The sequence below is a fragment of the Cyprinodon variegatus genome, unplaced genomic scaffold (genome assembly GCF_000732505.1).
Source record: "Cyprinodon variegatus isolate N-32 unplaced genomic scaffold, C_variegatus-1.0 Scaffold333, whole genome shotgun sequence".
NCBI lineage: Eukaryota > Metazoa > Chordata > Actinopteri > Cyprinodontiformes > Cyprinodontidae > Cyprinodon > Cyprinodon variegatus.
Window position 1 is genome coordinate 63,540 of NW_015150786.1, and position 21,141 is coordinate 84,680.

At 37.2% G+C, this 21,141-nt stretch overlaps 1 protein-coding gene across 4 annotated transcripts in view; it reads left to right on the top strand.

The window, feature by feature from the left end:
* The window catches only part of LOC107091351 (C-terminal-binding protein 2-like), an 80,004-nt gene that overhangs the window by 35,506 nt on the left and 23,357 nt on the right, over window positions 1–21,141 (top strand). The window contains exon 1 of one of the 4 annotated variants that reach the window (XM_015385205.1): window positions 17,469–18,329. The exons of the other annotated variants lie outside the window; for them this stretch is intronic. Within the exon in view, the coding sequence (XP_015240691.1) occupies window positions 18,308–18,329 (22 nt within the window). The 5' untranslated portion in view covers window positions 17,469–18,307. Of the gene's footprint in view, window positions 1–17,468; window positions 18,330–21,141 lie in introns of those variants that run through there. 4 annotated transcript variants of the gene reach the window in all.

Here is a 21,141-nt window from a genome sequence, read left to right on the forward strand (position 1 = left end):
ATATATATATATATATATATATATATATATATATATATATATATATATATATATATATATATATATTGTGTCTTTTTTCCTTTTAAATAATATATCCAATGACTCAAACTTGCTATTTTGTCTATAGAATAAATCAGCCAGATTTGTATGTGAGTGACCTAGACATGCACAATATATTAGCATTAATATTTGTATTGGTCAATGTCAATGTCATTTTTAAGTAGTTACTGCTACCACTATGATTTACAGTGGAATGGTGAATCCACGGTCACATCTGCTATGACTAGTGAACCATAGCATTTTACTTATAGGAATACAAATAAAATGTTGATATTTTAACGTTAACATTTTTGGCCTGAACTTTCTGATGTTTTGATCTTCATGATCATCTTCATACTGTTTGTTTTATAATGCTAACTGACACATTTTTTACTAAAGTATGATCAAGTTAGATAAAGTTGGATAGAGGCAGATTATTTACTAACCTGGCAAATGAGATAATAGTAATAAAAGGTAAGTGGCGGCAGGGATCTTAAATTATGGGGTTGTAAATGCACAATACAATTTTTATTTTGTTTTGCAACTGTTCAGGTTTAGGATCGAGAACTCATGAATGAATGTGAAACTAAAGGCTCTAATCTACTAAAGGATTAGGTGTAAAAGCTTAAATACTGACCAGGTAAGCAAAGGGGTTTGTATCTCTTAACAAAGGTGTTTTTTTTTTTCTTCATGAATATTCTGCTGATCAACACAATATCCAAAAGAACATGAGGGTATGCAAATGTATTCACTTTACACCCTCAATGCTATTTATCAATCCTGTAACAGATTGTAAGTGCAGTATCTGGCACATTTAAGTGAGATCTAACCTGTAAATTAAAAAAAAATGTCTGTGGTCATTGTTGTCAAAAAGATTTATTGGTGGGCGGACATTTAAGAGAGAGAGAGTTTCTATGGAGGTTTGAACATGGTTGAATTGTCAGAAATTAAGATAGTTGAGACATATTTTCTATCAAGCAATTATGTTTTTTGGTGAAACTGCCTGCAACACTGCATTTTCTTGCTTCCGTGTGAATAATTCCAGTGCACTTTTAAAGTAAGAGGCATCTGCCAGAATAGCTTTTCTGGTGTGCTGTCCAGCAACACAGTATTCATTGTAGAGAAGATGGGCTGTGGGAGTCATTTGTCATCCTGCTCTGCTTACTTTTAATCCCAATAATCTGATCAAATGAAAATGGGTCTAAAAACAAGTCTTTAAAACACATAAAAATATAAATGGAACCAACGGCAGCACTCGTGAATATGAAGTAGGGTTGGAAGTTATCGATTAATGAATTAAAGTTTAACTTTTCATTGTACCAGCTGTTTTAATTGTGCCCAAGACACAGCCCAAGGCATGCTGGAGGGACTGATTCTCTCTGCTGGCTTGGGAGCACTTCAGGTTTCCCCCAAGTAGAGCTGGAGGAGGTGTCAGAGGAGAGGGAAGTCTGCTGCCCCTTTGACCCGTTCCCGGACAAGAAAGTAGAGAAGTTGCGCTGCTCCATCATGCAGCAAGGCTAAAAACCCGCTATATAGTTGAGGGTTTATATCCACAAAGAGAAGTACATAAAGTGTTTTCTGTATTCTTGGTGTATCCCAGACCAGACTCAATCCCCTTTTCAAGTCATGTAAATGTATCTCTTTTTTTTTCTCACTTTTACTTTAAATACAAATACAGATTATTTTATGTTCAGGTTTGAAACAAATAGACAAACACCTGTGCCCTCCGGTGGACTGTGGTAACACTACAGCACTGAAAGAAATGATTTTTACTGACATTATCAATTAATCAGAACAAATTTTAATCTAGCATTTAACTGTAAGTCAATGTTTTGTTTATGTTCCTAATATGGTTATCCTTTTTTCCACATAGTTAAAATGTATGTAATATTCCAAGGTTATATGCTTTAAAGTAATAAAATCTAGGCCTTCTCTCTGAATCTAGGTATTTTATTGCTGTTTAAACTGATGTGGTGCTGGATAAGGACAATCTGCTCTCTTACATTTTATTGATGTTATGCATAAGGAACGTTGTTAGACAAAATAAATAGTTTAGTCTTGTGTTTTGTTGTATAGCAGATGGGATCAACTATTAAACAAAACAAAAGAAAAATGGTCCTAGGTGTCTAATAAAGATTATGTGATTCAGATGAGACAGTTCGGAGTGATAATATTTTTTTAGAAATGTGAAAAAAAAACAAACTCATCCCAAACTCTGGTAACAGGAGGTATCACGTGTAAGATCCTCGTTTAAACAAATTGGTGTGCAGCACTTTCTCACCAACTCTAAAATGTATGCACAATCTTTGTAAATCACCCTCTACTGATGCACTAATTGCACATGCAATTTGTTTTAGCTGTTCCTTATTTACAATCTTAGTAGATCAGAGTGTAACTTTTTAATAGGATAAAGCATCAAAGCATCAAGTTTTGCTTTTATCCCTATGTCAGTTCTCACTTCTTCTCTTCGCCAGCTTACTTTCATTGTCCTCATATTTTTTCCCCCATGAAGCAGTCTAACTGTTCCACTGTCATAGTTGCAAGATAAAAAATCCATCTTCTGCATCTTTTCTCTGTAATCCTGCATGAAAAAAGCCTAACAGAATATAATAGACATCTTCTTCCCTGATCTCTTCCTACACTTCTTATGCAACAGCAATTAAACTAGATATTTGTGCCAGCAACTAATTTGCTTTTAGGTTTTGCAGAACTGTGGAAGGATTTTACATTCTTTTTTTTTCTGAAAAATTAAATGTGATGACTACTTATAGTCTGTATCAATAGCTTATGTGACGTTTGAGGAAAAGTGACACCTCTGCATCTCATGTTTACAATTCTTTCAGCCTTTAGCTAGGAAGCAAGGTAGCTTACTAATGGTAAAAAAAAAATAACATCTGCTGGGTACATGCAAATTAATTAGTCATTGAAAATGTAAAATAGGAATTACAATTTTGACATTATATTGAACAAGTTTCTTGCTCTTGTCAGCAAGCAAAAGGTTTTGCGGGGCAAAAGTACTTGCCTCAGATGCTACTACATCAATAAGCACCATCCCCCACTCTAGAAACACATGCACACCAATTCACCCCACTAGTGTTTTACTCTCTATAACAAGGGAGTAAATCCAGATTACTGAGTCTCTTTAAGGGAGGGAGATAAGAAGAGATTTGCTAAAAGGGAAGGGGGCAGGGATATTTCAGCAAAATGAGGAATCATAAGGTTGTATTATAAATATTCATATAAAGAGTAGACATGATTCCAATTTTTTGGATTTGATGTTTTTCCATCAACTGAGCAGACAGCTCTAACAATAGAGGGCAAACATTATTTTATAATATTCTCAAATCTCAGACTGTGATATTCAATGACATGCAGTTGTTTTATAGACAGCAGGTCAGAGTAATCCCAACTCAAGGAGAATGAAGCAGTAACACAGCATCAAGGTCATTTCAGAGAGTGTAATGGGCAGCAGTTGTGTAGTGGCTCTGCTGCAAGCATGGGGCCTGAGGGATTAATGTGCAATCAGACTGGATTTGATATTTACTGACAGCACACAGGACTTAGCTAAGCGGACTGTATTTCATTTGTTTGCAATGAAGCCGTGCACCATGCCTGGCCTCCTATCCTTGCAGTGTATGTCAGACAGATCTGAAACCTGTTGACTGTAGTACATCATCAGCAGTTTCAGGTAGGTGTCTTAGAAGGATGTGGAGAGAGAGGAGGGTGTGTTGGTGTTTTCCAAGAGGCATCAGAGGTATTGGCAGCGCCATCATCACCAGCACCAGATTTCCTATCTGGTTCATGTGACATCACAGAAGGAAGTGGAATTAAACAGGCTTTATTTGGATGTAATCCTACATAGCAGTCGGCAGAGCACGTAAAATGTCCCACCGAGGGGAGAGATAAACCATTCTGGATTAGTACAAGCCCCAGCCCATCCCAACCAATAACCAAGCCTACACTTTTTTCTATCTTTTTTTGACCTACTAACATTTTTTTGCATCTTTCTAAAGCTTGCACCCTGTGATCGAGTCTTCTATGGATATTTCAGCTACCTCTACAATGTTGTGTGATATGGATGGTTTTGTGTGTGGTGTCCTCTTTCCTCTTGCACAACAAGCCAGCATGACCAGGGATTAATTATTCAAGGACTGCCAACTAAAAAGGGAGTCATCTGATAGCTGGGACTTATAACACGCTGGTGTCAGGTGAAACGATGCACTTTGTTGTGTGTTGAGTTTTTTGTGCTTGATATATGCTTCATTTCAGTTCAATCTTTGATGCTGCATGTGAAGAATTGAACTTTGAATACTGCCAAGAGCTTTTTGTCAAATTTACTTTTATATCTGTCTTTTGTTTTGTTTTGTTTTTTTGTCATTTCTTTTTTTGCCAATGCTCGTCCCGAACAAACAATTTGGCCTTGGACGTTCCCACAGTTGGGATACATTAGGAGGGAATGAAAGTCAGTGGGAGAGACAGTGTGACGCTGTATATGATCAGCAAGCAAGAGTAGGAGGCCGACGGAACTCCCTGTCATACGGGGAGGGAGGAGGGTGGTACGAGGCTGCACAGGGCGTGTGTCCCCCTGACCTGGATTTGAAACGAGCTTCATATCCCAACCAGGACTCTTCCTACGGACAGGTTTACGCAGAGCGGCACGACCCACGCGGACTCAGAAAAAACTCTGTGCCAGACATAAACCACTACGAACGGGTACTAATGGCTCACCGGGGATCAATTCCACACCAAGATTATTACTCTCATGATCCAGCCATGACTCCTCGGCCATCTGAGGGGCTCTACAGATCAGAGCACCAGCCTCCGCCACCTCAGCCTCATCAACTTACTAGATCAGGCTCCCAGTTTGGAGTTGCTCCTGGGGCTCGTGGTGTTTGGGATCAAGGTCAGCCTGGCAGAACTGGACCCCGAGGCCCTTCATCACCTGTGCCACCGCCACCACCTCCCACAGCCTTTGAGTTAAGTCGGACTTATAGAGAACCTGGAGGTATAACTATTGCCAAAACTATGCAAGACAGCCAACAGCGTGTACCCTCCAGGGATCCACCACCTGCTCATTACGGTATGGATCATCCATCTCCTCGGTATGCCAGTGAGCCTCCCCTTCTGACTGGGCAGTCAGTCTACACGGATGCTGATGGGCGCCCTCTAGATCCACAGCAGCAAGTTGCCACTTGTCTTGTTGTAGATCCAGCTACTCAGGGTATGATTAGGCAAGAGACTGCATCACCTTACACCTTCCAACAGCAGCAGCAGATGCAACAACAACAACAACAACAACTGCAGCAGCAACAGCAACAACTGCAACAGCAACAGTTACAACAGCAACAACTCCATCAGCAACAGTTGCAACAGCAACAACTCCAACAGCAACATTTACAACAGCAGCAACTTCAGCAGCAACAGTTGCAACAACAACAACAACTCCAACAGCAACAACAACTTCAACAGCAGCAACCACTACAACAGCAACCAGTTCAACAACATTTACAACAACAACCATTTCAACAGCAACAGCTGCATCAGGACCAGATGCAGCAGCATCCTCAACAGCCACTTCCACCTTCACCAGCCATACCACTGTCTGATCCTAACCTTGCTCTATCCTCTCCACATCCAGCTTCACCTGCTCAAATCCAAACTGCAGCAGTTGTTTCAGCAGTACATGCACCTGTTCAGGCTGCCCCTACTCCTGCTCCTCCTCCTTCAGCTTCCCCACTTCCTGCGCCACCTTCTTTGACTGCCACGTCGGTTCCGCAGACACCTTTACCTGTGGACCCCAAAAAGACAGTGGATCCAGAATTCCTTTCTTTGTTGCGAAATGAAGGTCTATCAGAGAGCACTATTTCTTCCCTCATTCAGCAGGGCTTTGACTCTAGTAGTTTGTTGGCTGTAATGGAGGAAAATGATGTCCGGACTGTCGCCCCTAACCTTGGGCAGGCTCGTGTACTGTCTCGATTGGTTCATAACTGTAAGAGACCCATTGAAGCTACACCGGCCCCCTCGCGGCCTCAGACACCAATGCGAGGTCGCTCTAATAGCTTTAGCCATCGCCCAGACATATACCAGCAACAACATCATCACCATCCACCACACCTTTCTCAGGCTATGGCTATGGATCCTCAGTTAATGCCCCCACCAACCCCTGGGGTCATGCAAACCATTTCCCCAAGGACAGGAGAAATTGTAAATCGTAGGCCAAGCAGTGCACCCTCTCAAAACCTACTTGAAACCACAGGGGCCTATCCAGGCCAACCACCGCGTTCTCCTGGGCCATACACTGGAGCCCTTATGCCTGTCCAGTCAAGACCAATGTCTGCCTATTCTGCTGGGGTAACAGTGCCAGGGATGCCTATGCAGGGTATGCAGATAATTCCGCAGCAGATGACAGGGTCGATGCCTGCTCTACCAGGATCCATTCACTCTATGTCAGGTATGCCACAGCACATGCCTGTATCATTGCCAGCATTACAGCAGCCTCCACAACAAGTACCGAAGGCATATTCTACAAATTATACAGTCCCTATGGAGCTGATGAAGAGGGACAGAAATTTACAGCCATTATCACCCATGCATAGCCCTCACCCAAGCCCTCAGCTGATGCGTAAAGGTGGGGGTTCTGCAGTGGACAATGCACTGGTCCCTATGGGAGCTCCTCTTCAAGGCCAAAGTGTGCTGACTGCTAATCAGAAGTTAAGCCGACGCACGGGTCCTCCTGTCATTGTGTCCACCATGGCATCTCCAGACACAAGTAAATCTCTTTTTCTCCCTTTTTCTTAGAAATTGATTGTTTTTATAGTTATGCTCTAGCTTCAACTTTGTTACTATACATATTTAATAGATATGCATTTCATCCTAGGGAACCTATTTTTTTTGGATGATCCATATACAGCATAATACTATTCTATCAGGTTATTTCATTTGAGAGCTCCACTATTAAAGTGACCAATAAACAAGGCAGTTGAAATATGCCTTAAAATACAAACTAGAGTGTTAGATTGCATTTTCATGGTCAAGGCAGTTTCTGTCATTTGACTTGATTAATCATTTTTGCATTTTGCTTTCAGATATACAATATAGTAAATGGGTTTAGTTGAGTGTAATTATTGGGAAGTAAATGGTATAAAAACATAATTTTTCTTATAATATTAAGTTTTGCTGTGAAGTTCTGCAATTGTTTTCCTTTTTTTTACTATGCTGTGTTGGTGTTCCCTCGATCTATCTTAGATAACGGCTGTGTGTTTTCTTTACTTTAACTATGCATGTGAAGTGAAACGCTTAATGTTGCTGCCTATCTCTTGCATAAACAGATTTTAAATAAGGCTTTTGTTATAATATACCTAAAATCTCTTCTCTGTCCTTCTTAGATATCTTTGTGTTCATACTAAAATGAAATCTATCTAGCTCTCCTTATCTCTCAGAGCCAGATTTTTGTTCATACTGAATAGTTATATCTGGTTCTATGCTGATTTAATGCTAGTGTTTAATCATAAATGAGAAATAATACTATAAAATAAAACCACAAAGGGATGTGGCATGAAGTATTTTGGAGACAAGGCTGTCTGCATCCTTTCTGGGACATTGAGGACGTTAACGACTGACCTCTGTTCAGAGTGCAGTCTGTCACTCGCTGCATTCATGTTGGAACAGCGAATATGAGGTACAAATGTCAGCCCATATAATTTGTACAGATAAATAATAGATAGATAGATAGATAGATAGATAGATAGATAGATAGATAGATTGTGACTTTGCAGTCTCCATAGAGCACCTTCAAGCACCTGTTGTACTCAAAACTGTTGCCTTTTTTCACTTCAAAAATATATTATCTAGAGTAGCAGAAAACGCTTTAAAGCCACTTCAACAAAGCAGAAAACCCAACCATCCTTGCAATCTGCATCAAACAATAAAAGAGCAGCTCTAAAATTAGGATTTTATTTATAAATTGAAAACAATCTCTAAACCAACAGCCTTATGTGAAAAATCATCAAGCCCTTGTAAATTCTGACCAATAATTAGCCACATTTTATGGATACCTTTTGTTACGGTGTTCTGCTTTTGGGATGAAGATTTTTTTGGTCTTAGAATGTTGTGTTTGAAATTCACTGATATTTTGTTTTTAGAGAAATTCCTCCAATGTTTCTCAGACATATATACAATAATAATGTTTCTCCATGTCCTAGGGGTTTAAAAAAAAAAGAGAAATGCTTGGTGGATTGGCAGTTGGTCTTAAGTATACTCTCTATAGTCATTATCAATTGTCAGTGGAAGCTGTTTTACATCACTAGTGTCATGCTGAAATTCCACTCTCTTGCAGGTTCTTACTCCCCTTAGGTGTCCATTAATACTAATCTTTTTTGGCACCTACTAAAATGAATCCATTATTGTCAACAGAGCTTATATGAAAGAATTACTATTTTTCCAATGTTTTTAAAAGATCAGACAAATTAAAAATTAAAAGCTTTTAGACATAACGTATCACGTTGCAAGATTTGAATGTGTTTTAGGTGCCAAAGTAGTTTTTAACAGGAAGTTTACATTATGTATTTTATTTATTGTTACATAAACAAAGAGATAAGAGATGCAAAAGCTTGATACATCTTGTCGGATTGCTTTAAATAAGAGATTTCATTCTGTTTTTAAAATTAAAAGTTGATCTTTCCATTTAGATCAGAGAGTAAGAGCGAAAAAGAACACCAGCACATGCATCAGATAGAAAAAAAAAATGAATTGCTTTTCTTATTGTGTTATTGTTTAATTGTTTCTGTGCAGGTGGTAATGATAATGGGGAGGGATATCTAATCCTTCAGATCCTCAATTCCCACTGCTATACTAATCCATAAATACTTTAATTTAACTCTGACCATCTTCAACTTTTAGACATGCTTGAATTGTCAAGGCAGATCAACTAACATATTAGACCAATGTAAGTTGTCACCCCTAAGATCTTTAAGCTTGGAAGGCGTAAAGTATCCCAACTGCTTTTACATGCTAACAGGCTGCAGTTTTCGGCTCTCATGGACTTACATGTTGGAAGCAGGTTTCTCTTAATGTACAACAAGCATCACTTTGTTAGTACACATGCAGTTAGAAGAGGAGACCTTATATGTGAAGCTGGAAACATATTGCTAAGTTGTGTGCTGCTAGGCAACATGGGATTTGGTGATAGATGGCTATGCTTCTGCTATTTGCATCTATGCATTGTCCAAAAAATTATTAAATATTAAAGTTTTATGTTTATTTTTTCCTACCAATGTCACATTTAGAAGGGTTAAAAAAAACAAATGTATTCAATTTTTGCAATATAAATTTAGATGCCAATATATGCTGTGTTTTTTTATTTAGATTTAATTACAAAATTATCTGTGATTTGAGTATTATCCATATTGATTATATGTGCCTTTAGATTAATAGTCTGTGTGATCACAGATGGCCTGTGCATGCAACATCCAAATTTAAGATGCACAGTGAATTATCATTGAGTAGGAATAACTGCTCAATCCAGGACCTCTCCTCCCCCACTCTAGCATAATGTAACCCATAATATGACCCTGTGGGACAGGAATTATATTGGAACAAACGGAAATTGCAACATTGAAACAGAAATGGATAATATGAATAGATACTAAGCAGCAAGATATACTGTAGCTAGTGTTCAATTGATGTGCAATTTGCTCCCTTATTATAAATAATATTTTTTAAGAACCTATTAGTTTTTAGCCCTACCAAATCTTTATCTCCAAATGAAAACCTTAATTTGCTCAAGTAAGCTTTGATGACCAATTGTTTCAGAAATGATTAGGCACAAACATTATAGGATAATCCTCTTTTGTTAACTTTCCCAGCATGCCATCTAGTGTCTAAAGCAAGGCTTCTCTGTGCTGGTTTACCTTTTAACATCCTCTCTTAAAAAGGGGCCCTGCTCCATTTGTTTGGACGTCCTGAGGACGGCTTAGGTCAGTTGTACTCTGCGTGACACACTAGCCGTTTTCTTTCCTTTGCCCCGGTGTGGTGACGACTGTGGTTTGGGACATATTAGTTCTGGGGATTGCAGATTATGTTTTTGCTGGGTCCTGTGTTAGGTCAAATGCAGTGAATAAGGGATAAAGGAAACAAGAAAGAGGAGGGACAGACAAAGAAGGAGAGTGAGAGAGAGAGTCATGCTTTCTTTTAGGTGGGAAAGGAGAGCAGAGGGTTGTCAGCTGTCATTCAAGGGTAGCTCTTAAATCTTGTGGCCAGAGTCAAACACAGACCTTAATCTCAACAGAGTAAAAATGTAACGTCTTCAGCTCTTCTGTTAGAATAAGGCTTTGTTTGAAATCAATAAAAGAAGACTTAATTTTCTCCCAAATCATAATGCACATGTGTGCTGAAAGAATAATGCATAATTTACTAACATTTTCTCTAACGTTTTTCATTTTCTTTCTTTTTGGTTATATTAGGGTGTAATGAACTATCATATGCGCTTATATTCATACATAGCATGACAAGTTTTAGCAACATTTTTCACAAGGCTTAATATCGAAATGTTTTTGTAGTTTTAACAAATTTAATAAATGTATGAAATTAAATCATTATTTAGATAAAAACAAGAAGAAAAATGGATACTCCTGGAACTAATAAATCTAACTTTTATTGATGTTTCCAATCTCAAATTAAATAACTTTACAAAAATCCCAGCCTTACTCCAGTATGTTTGTTCAGTGTGAGGAAATATCCAGTATTAAAGATTGTTTTCATGATCATCATTAATGTAACTCATTAATTATATGAATTTATACTTCCTTTGCCTCTACTGGTCAGTGTCACTGAGCTTTAAATCAGTAAACTATTGATTTCTAATTGTCCCTATGTGATGTGATAGAGGCCCATCAGTTTTAGACCCTCTTCAAATTGGACAAGAGAACATAGCATTCAGGGAATACATCGGAAAAAGAAAATTATCTAAATGTCTCATATCTACTAGAAAACCTGAGAGTCCCAAAAAGGGCTGGACCAGAGTTTATCTCAAGAAAACTCAGGAAAATGAATGAAAGTAAATCAACCTCAAAATATCACAGCCAGAGTCTCAGTTTGAGCTGCAACTTGAGTTTAATTGAAAATAATTTTAACCATATTTAGTAAATAGGGAGGCAACTGTAAAGGCTAAGGCTCTCTCTGGGTTATACCTAATAGCATCTGCTTTGTTTCCAGTGTCTTAGTTGTATTTTATAGTGAATAAAAGCTGGGTAAGCCGTCATTTCCTGGTCCGTCTGGATTTATTTTATGTTAGAATGTCTGCAATGTTAAGTCACTAAACATGTGTATATATGTATATATATATATATATATATATATATATATATATATATATATATATATATATATATATGAGTATTTTTTTGTAGTGTTTACTGGTGTAATNATATATATATATATATATATATATATATATATATATATATATATATATATATATATATATATATATATATATACTTATATAAAAATTATTTCTACCTATTTCAGCCTTTAGTTGTTGTAGATTTAGTTTTTAGGTCCTTTATGCCAGGGTTCCTCTATTCAGGCCCTCCAGGTTTGGTCTTCTGCACCTTTAAGATGTGTCTGTTTCCATTTATCTGAGTCAAATGACTTACTACCTACTCAGTATGGAGCAAAGCTCTCTAGAGTCCAGCCAATGACCTGATTATTTACTTCACCTTATGGTCCGGAATTGAAGAACCCTGCTTTTTATTGACATAAATGTGTTTTACTTTCAGAAGCATTTGAATATGTGCAGCTGAATGCTGAATAAATGAAAGAATTGTTAGTGGAAATTATCACAGATATTTACAAATATCATTGCTTGAAGGTTCCTGTTTCCCCCTCTTGGATTTATTTCTGTTTAAAGGTCTGAAGCCTTTACATGAGCTCTTCTCATTGAACCTGGAGTAAGATTGATTTGGCTAAAATGAGATTGTTAAAATGTTAGCCACGATCAGACAGCAGCTGTCTCAAAGCTTTGCTATTAAAGTTGGCAGCCATAACATATTTAAGATGTTTCTCTGCAACATAATAGATTCTGACTGCTGTTCTGGGCCGTTATGTTTATAGGCCTTCAGCAGCCCAGGAAACTTGGCAATTAGGACAGATAGATAGTTTGAGTGTTTTACTAGAGACATAAACTGCTTTACCCAGGTGTTTGGAGGGGACACAAAAATATTTCATAGCTATGAAAATCTAGCTTTCAATAAGTCTTTTTAATTAGGACAAACAAAATTGGGATATATTTTTTTTTAAATTAGTGCATATTTAGTGCACATTTGGTATGACAGAAATCAGTGATATTTTCCAAATCCAATTTGTAGATCCTTTTAATTAAGAAAGATACTCATTCTTGCGGATAAGGATTAGGGCCTCTGAAAAAAAAAAAAAAATTAACTGATTTTTACATTTCAATATAATGCGAGAAAATGTCAGAATTCTGACGTTAATCTCAGAATTCAAACTTTAATCTCAGAAATCTGGCTTTAATCTAAGAATTCTGATTTTTTTTTCCCTCAGAATTCTGACTTTAATCTCAGAATTCTGACTTTTTTCTCAGAATTCTGAGATTAAAGTCAGAATTCTGACTTTTTTCTCGTATTATACTGAAATAAAATTTAAAAATCAGTTAACTTTTTTAAATTTTTTTCAGTGGCCCTAATGTTCTTCCGTACATTCTTGTTCTGCTTTTAAAACTTTTTAGTAGCTGACAAAATGGATTACATTTATGAAAGATATGTCTTTATCCTTGTTGCTACAATCTTATTAACCATAATATATGGACTCTATCTGGAATATTGACTGTCAATGATTTGCTGATAGTGTCTACCAAGTAAGTTTTTTTGCGTTTTCTTTGTTTTATAAGATATATGAAATAATTAAATCCCGATTGCATGTATAGTTTGTTGAGTAAATAATGGATATATTGTATTTTGGCTAAACTATATTAGTAAAAGTATTTTTTTACTTGCCTTGACTTGCCCATGAACTGACATCCCATTCTTCATCCATAGTGCCGAAAAATCGCCAAACTCAGCTTCTGAAAAACAACCCTACAACTTAATCTCCATCTACCAAACAATTAGTAAAATAGACTCAGAAGCACCCTTCTCCTGGCAACCACCTAACCCAGATGTGTTCATCACTTTGCCAGATGGAAAAAACATTTTGCATCATGTGACAATTCGCATTGCATTTGGTGGTATAAGGCTTGGAAGGTGTTGCTATTTAACTCTCACAGTTGTTGAATTAATCCTTATGGACTAGAGGTCTGTAGTGACTCACATCTGGTAGCTGATGGTTGAATATTTAGGATTAAGGACGTTTCATGAATGAATATGTTGCATAGATAGCCTCCAGTCACAGTACCCTTATATATGTTTAATGCTGAAACCAATAAGCCATACAAAATATTTTGAAAAAATTGAAAAAGTTTTAATATTCCACAAATGTTTGACTATGGTTCCCTGTAAACTTATTACATCTTTTGTCTTTTACACTTTGTTCCCTCTGTTTGCATGTCAACTTTATGGTTTGTCCATTTACCTTAACAGGCCAGAGTAACTGGAAGTATGAAACTGTGCTTGCACACAATCAGTAAACAGGAATAATGGAGCCAAGAAACTCCCAGCAGAGGTGTGAAAAGAAGGAACAAGATCCAATATCAAGTGGGGAAAAAAGTACAAAGAATATTGGATACTAAGGCGAATAAGAGACAGGTAGAGCTTGGAATATTGTATTAATGTTGGTGTTGCCTGAAGAAGAGCTTAAGTTTAAGCAGGTACCAGAAGCAGATGGCATCAGCATAAAACAATGTTTATTTTCGCTGATCACGCCCAGTGTAAAAATTATTTTAATGCTGAAAAATCAGGGCAGATGCGATGCTTCCTATTTAATGTTTTATTTGACCATTAACAAGTTTTGTTTTCTGGTGCTTTTATAGGTATAGGATGCGCCTTAGTCCTTTGAACTTTTTTTTTTTTTCCTGAAAAACAACCCCTCCGTAGGCCAGTTTTTAAGTAACCATGGTGAAGTTAACATGGAGAAATTTGGTCACAGATTTTACTCCCAATTAGGATAAATGATGAGTATAAATGAATAATTGGTAAATAATCTAATAAATAAAATCTTCCCTTGTTGCAAAATGTTTTGGCTTTTTCATAGTAAACTTTTTCAAACATTGTAAATGAAATTTGAATCTTAAATCAATGGGTCACTTTTTATTTTATTCAAATAAACAAAACATCAGCTGGAAAAATGGCAGAAAATGATTAACATATTACATACTAAGAAATGTGAATTAATGTAAAGGGAATAGGGGTTTGATAACTTAAGGCTGTGATAGTCTTAAACTACCATACTACAACAAAAAAGTACAGCAGAGTATTGTAATAAAAAAAACATGAAGTATATCTAACTGCTTTTATTTAAAAGGAAAAAAATCAAAATTTTTTGCCTATCCTGCTAAAATAATAAAATACATTGAGCATAATACTTATAAGTTATCACTAACATGTTTATTTTAATATCTGTGTTAATACATTAACAAACCTTTAAAGCTTACTGTGTAGAGAACATATTTCTTCTTTCTCTTCGTGGACTAAAACCCTGATAACAGGCTAAAAATAGCTTGTCATTTATTCTGGCTCTCTGTTTTGTTTGTTTTTTTGTTTTCTTTATTTTTTTTTTAAGTAACGACGAGTTTCTGGACTGTTTTTTTTTATTCAGCAAACCATCAATGCAAAGCAACAGGTGGGGAAGGAGTAGTGATGCTTTATAAAACTCCAGATAACTTTGTCTGGCTTTTTACTGAAAGATCTTTAAAGTAGTTTGAGGATATAAGTTTATCCTTGTTAAGACTATGAATGATAATGAATGACAGTGTTAACATTTTAGAGCATAGTGTAAATTCTCAGATTTAGGTCTCTTCCTTCCCCAAAGTGATTACAAATCTAAAACCCCCTTTAGTGCGGCTGGCATGTGGTACAGACCTTTTCATTCTACACATGAAATACTATGTAATATGAAAACAAATTGAATCTTGCAAGACAAACGGTCTGAAAAAAGCAACAAGACATGAGTTATCATTATTTTCTGCCTCCTCTCCTTTTTCCTCTTCTTCTCTTCCACCAAACCCATGCCCATCCTCACTGAGCCAGGAGTCCCTCTGAAAGATTCATTGTGAAAATGAAATCTTCATCGCTGTTAAACCTAATTGAAGAGGAGACAGAGCTCAACACACACATGTCTGTACACGTCTGTAAGGTTAATTTTACACTTTTACCCAGTCCTGTTTTGACTAAACAAAAGGCAGATATATTTAGGGGTGTAGATGAGAATCATTAGCTGCCAAAGAAAATAATAGAATTTTTTTAGCAGGCATGGCCGGCATGTTCTTGGTGACGGGGAGCTGCAAATGACATTTTGTTTTTTCCTTGTTTGGTGTTCGAGCTGGAAGATTTGTGTTGTTGACACAGTTGGGATTGTTGTTAGGCCCTATTAGATATTGAGCAAGAACATGCATTGTTCAGGAAGTGAAAATTATGGCTGCAAGCTTGCTGATACATGAATACATTTGACTATGATTTACCACACTCCTTATTTTTCTTAGCTTGTAGCGTACTACATTAGTTATATATTTTCACAGTTTCCTTCTCCAGACTCGGTTTGCTTGGAGAAATGTATAAAGATAAAAGTTCCTGATGAAAGTGCAGTCAAATGCCATTTAGAGCAAACTGATTGGACCTCCAGAGTACACAGAAGGATCATCTTACTTTTAAGAATGAGGTTGTTTTTTCCAGGGTTGTGGTCTCCTTCTTTAGCCTCAGAATGAATATCCTCAGAGTAGCAGCTAAAATGCTCTTTTGTTCGCTTGAACTTAGACGTGCTGAGCTTTGCTTTTGTGCTTTCAGTTCAAAGCTCTTCGATAAACACTCAAGTAAAATTGAAACAACCAAAACATCTTTATATATTCTATTTGATCTAAAAATGAATTATTAAAGGGGTCAAATTAGATCCATTCTGTATAACTTTACAAAGAAAAAGCATGAAAATACTGTAGGCCATTTGCTGAGAAACTGCATTCCCAAATCTTTTTATTGGTATTTCGTGGAATATAATGTATTATTCAAGTTAATAGAAAAAGAGTAAATTTCAAACACACAGATAATATCTTGCATATTAATAAATGTATAAATATATATATTTTTTTCATTGTGAGCGGAAAAGAAAGAACAGTACATAAATAAACTAATAATTGATCATGTATTTTGCCAGCTATATTGAATATTTGCAGAATTAATAAAAAAAAATGCTCACAAACATTACAGATTTATAATATAGTACAAAACAGGACCTGTTAGCTTATTGAATAAATAAATATAAGTAAAATGGATGAAAAACATATTATTTCCAATAACTAGAGATGTAAAATTATCATTACAAGATGTCCTGACTTGCGTTACGGAAAATCTGCCACATTGCTTCAATGCATGGTAAAAGTGGTATAGATTTTTCAATTCAATCTAACAATCAGTGGTGGGAAAGACTTTGTGCTAAATTTGACTCCATTAATATCTAGACTCACAAACACCTTCCCCATCTACTGTGCTTATTGCTTGCATATCTTTTTCTATCATGTTTGTAATGTTTTGCTTAATGCCCTCCACTTTTCCATCATTACATCCTCACCTTCCAAGCTTAGCAGAGAAGGTAACACTGATCTGCCATACAGCAGAGCTAAATGGGCTCTATTTTAGTGATAACCCGGGATTTTATGGGGTGTTCATATTTACAAGCAGAACCACATAATGGGTAGTAGTAACAGGTGATGCTCCTTTAGTATGTGTGGATTTCAGATTTTGGAAAAGAAGCACATTTCTCCTTGTTTTATATCAGATTGCAAACAAGTACAGGGTACTTTCAGCCAGCTGTGCACCTGTGTGCAGCATCAGGTGGGAGAGGAAGGAAATCTGATTGATTTCTGTGTAACCTAATTTTAATAAAGATGAATTATTGTTTTTTTTAATCTAGCATTTTGATTCAAGATGTTTCCAATGATTCATTTGTTATTACGATACTCTTCAATGTTTTCGCGTCATCAAACATTTGCTGTAGCGTAAAACGTGTTTGACAAAATGTTATGTATTTACCCCTGTTGTGGCACGTCTGTGTGTTTATTTTGAATTTAAGGAAAGCAAGACCTTTTTAAAGGAGTAGCAAAACCAGTGGTGCCTGTTTTAGGCAGGAAAGAGTGGAGGGGACTAAAAAAAGGAAGTGCAGCGTCAGATATTGTAGGAGAGTGTGATGGTGTGAGGCGGACGAAGGGGGAGTAAGGGCTGGCAGTCTTAAAGCCCAGATCACAAATAATAAAACACAGAGGCAGGGAACGAGGGAGGGAGGAAGCAGAGGGGGAAAAAAGAAAGTATGTAATGTGAAAGGGGAAGGTCAGAAAGAATGTAAGAGAATCATGTGCCAGGAGTGCTACACCTCTCGATCCGCGTTTTTCTTCTCTTTGACATAGCTGTGCTACCAGATTGTGGGTTTTTTTCTGTCCCCCCCCCCTTTTTTTTTCTTTTTGCGCCCCCCACCTTTTCCTCTCTCTCGCTGCGTCTCGCTGTGACTTTCAACAAAAGGCTGACGGAGCGAGCCTGACGTCTGAATGAATAGCCCAAACCTGCTGTAAAGGGAGAAAAAAGGAGGAGAGACGGAGCTGACGGAGAGGAGGCTGAGGAGAAACAGATACAAGTGATCCAGCTGAAAGGGAAAAAGACAAGAGCGCAGACAAGTGCCGATTGCTGGCTGGAGACAAAAAAATCCTTTAATTTCTCTCCTTCTCTCTGGAGATTAAAAGAGTTTAAGGATCCCTTTTGACTGCAAAGCAAGGAGCGGAGACAGTGGCCATCGTCTCTCTTCTGCTGTCCCTCCCCTTCACCCGCTGCCCTCCTGTGCCACCATCCATTTTTCTTTCCCTCAAGAGTACCAGTCATCCGAGAAATGGAACTTCTTGGGGTGAGGTGACGAAGGAGGACAGATTTGGAAACAAGCAGCGGGAGAGCAAGACAGGCACAGGAGGACAGAAGGAGGCTGGAGGAGGAGGAGGCAAAAGAAGCAGAGAGGAGAATAACCCCAGGGCATACTGTGTGAGGGAACACAACGACGCCCAAATCTGCTTTCTGTCCTTCACCTCTAGATTTCCTTCTGCCATGTGCATTACCTGATTTGGAGAATGTGGAGACAGCATTTCCCAGGCAAGAAGCACGGTTCACATCCTGTGGTTGTGTTTTTGTTCGTGTGTGTGTTGGGGTGTGTGCGTGTGTGTGTTGCTCTACCCATTATGGGTAATAATATAACTCTGTAGTGTCTGCAGGGAGAAGGGAGTTGGCTTTAAAATGAGAGGGCTTCTTATATTTTAGAAATTATGTTGGTGTTCATTTTAGATCAGGACATTTGCAGTTTTGCACAGTAGTGCAAGGAGAGTAAGTTTAGGGTCAGAGGTCAGATATGATTGGGTATAACTGATTAGATTTTTTTTTTTATATAAATTCTGCCCGTCTTCCATGATTTATGCAAAAATGTAAATGACAAATGACATTTTCAGAAAAGTAAATTTAGAATTACTTTATTTATTCCCTCATTATCAGTGCTGCAAAAAAATGGACAAATCTCACTTCAGGTAAAAGAAAGATTGAAGCTAAAGCTGTGATTCCCAACCTGGGGGTCTGTTTCCATAGGGGATGGAAGCCAAATGAGATTGTACATTTTGCACTTTGACCTTTTTATTAACACTAAACAGTGTAAAAAAGTTTGGATTAAAATTTTAACCCCGCTTTTTTACAGTTGAGTAGAAAATTATTAAACATTGGAAAGAAATCAGAGTTGGAAACAAATGAGTTGTAGCTAGTTTTTAAGCATTAGACAAAACTGATAAACATGTTTTTTGTCATTTTGCTTCAAATCAAATTTCAAATCTCAAATAATTCCCTAATATTGCACTTAGCTGGTTGTGATATTTCGCTAGCTTTTATGCTTATATTAGCATATTACAATAGAAGCTAGACTTTGCATATTAAATAAAAATCTTAATTTAAAATAATATTAAATTATCTTTAAAAATATAAAAAAATCTGTTACTTTTTGAAGCAGTCCATCTTAAATTTAAAATGTAAAGTTTCATGCTGATCTAAGTGAAAATAGTTTCTTTAATGAGCTCACATGGTTTTAATGTTCCCCTAATAATTTCTATTGTGAAAACTAGTTGAAAAAAGTTATTTAAACAATATAAAAGTGGTAAAATTGCAGAAGCAATAGCCCCCATACCCTGAGATAACGCCACACTTTGATAGCTGAATTGTTTAAAAAGTTTAATCACTGCAGAAGTGGTTAAAGGCTAAAGGATATACTTAAACAGCATTTGTATCAAGAACATTTAAGATGTATAAATTCATTATAGAGTCCTCTCATTAAGTAGAATTACATTTGAATTACTCTTTTAAGTGCATTTATGAATAAAACGGCATTAATTGCAGCTCTGAAACCAGGAGGTATATGCAGCATCCTGATTCACACATAAAGTCTAAACTACCCATCAGAGAATCAGCCCAGTACAGCAGATACATTCTGGCATCTGATCCTGAGACAGAGGTTTCAACCGTTCTGTCGGCTCTTCATAAAAATGAAAAATCTATATTGCTTTTAAGATAAATATAATACATAAATGAGCTCCTCTTATTTAATAAAGGAATAGACACCTATGAGGGAAATAAACCATTGAGTGAATGCTCATTTATACAAGTGTGCATAAGTTTGGAGGCATGGCAGCTGGGATGTATTCTTGGGGAGGAGAAGTACATGTCTGTGACCACTGGACTGCAGTTTGGGCACTATAAATCATGCAGAATGTATTTTTTTATTTAAATTTTTAAGTACAGATGAAGTTCATAGTACCGACAGCGGCTTCTTTCCCAAATCCTTGCTGTATTGCTTTTAAAGGGAATCGATGTCTCCCTCAGTTTGGACTGACTCCATCTGTGATTGTGATATCCTTGCATCAGCATATGCCCCCCCGCCCCCTTCCTTCCTTTTACTCTCCTCTACTTTTACATGTGATCCCACCCTGCCCTTCTCTCCCTTTCGCTTTCTCACCCTTCCATTGGAGCATTTGGATGGCGATAACTTTAAAAGGGGGTGGGTAGACAGAGGGGAAGGACAAACAATGTCTTTGTGTGTCCACATAAGTGGAACAAGAGACCGGCTGGGGTTGGCGGCAAAGTAGCTGGGCCCTGAAAGGGTCCGCCTGTGGGCCAGTAGAGGCAACTCTGCCAAAGAAAAGATTACACCTCCCTTCTTTTTCTACTGCCTCAGGGATCGTAAACACACACAAAAATGCAGGGCCCTGATTTTTATTAACGTGCATGGACAGTTGGAGTGCGTAACCATGCTGTTTTCTGCCACTCGTTGTGTGAAAGTGGACGGACCAGAAAAGCAGGAGAAAATGACAAAGGGGGAGTAAAAGGTTTAGATGAGAGAATGATATGGCCTTGTAGGGGTGAAACAATAAAGAATGTAGAAGAGGGACACTGTTAAAACCACAAAGACTTCATTGTAGAATATTTGCAATATATTACTTGCTTTACTTTTAGAAACAAATCACCTATTTAGCAACATGATAAACTTATACCTTGAGGTCTTATACTTAGAAACAAAAGGCACAAAATTAAATTCAGATTCATATGAGACTATTCAACTTAAATTGTGAAAGACAAGGTTCTAGCAGGGCAAACATTATTAATATATATGTCCACAGATGTATTTGCTTGTATTTACAGCAGCCTGAACTGTGCCACAATTTGGGCACAGTTCACTCACCAAGATTTTACCTTTAAGGATAAAAGTTGCAGTCCCACGGCTTCTCTGTTTCCATATTATGTGTGCTCAGTAATAAAATCTTTCATAATGAGTCCAGGTAGTGCTGCCCTCAGCTTATTCTCACCCCGTAAAAACAACATCATTGTAAAATTCAGTTTCCAAGGAAAAAGATGTAATGCCACCTAAGAGGGTGTT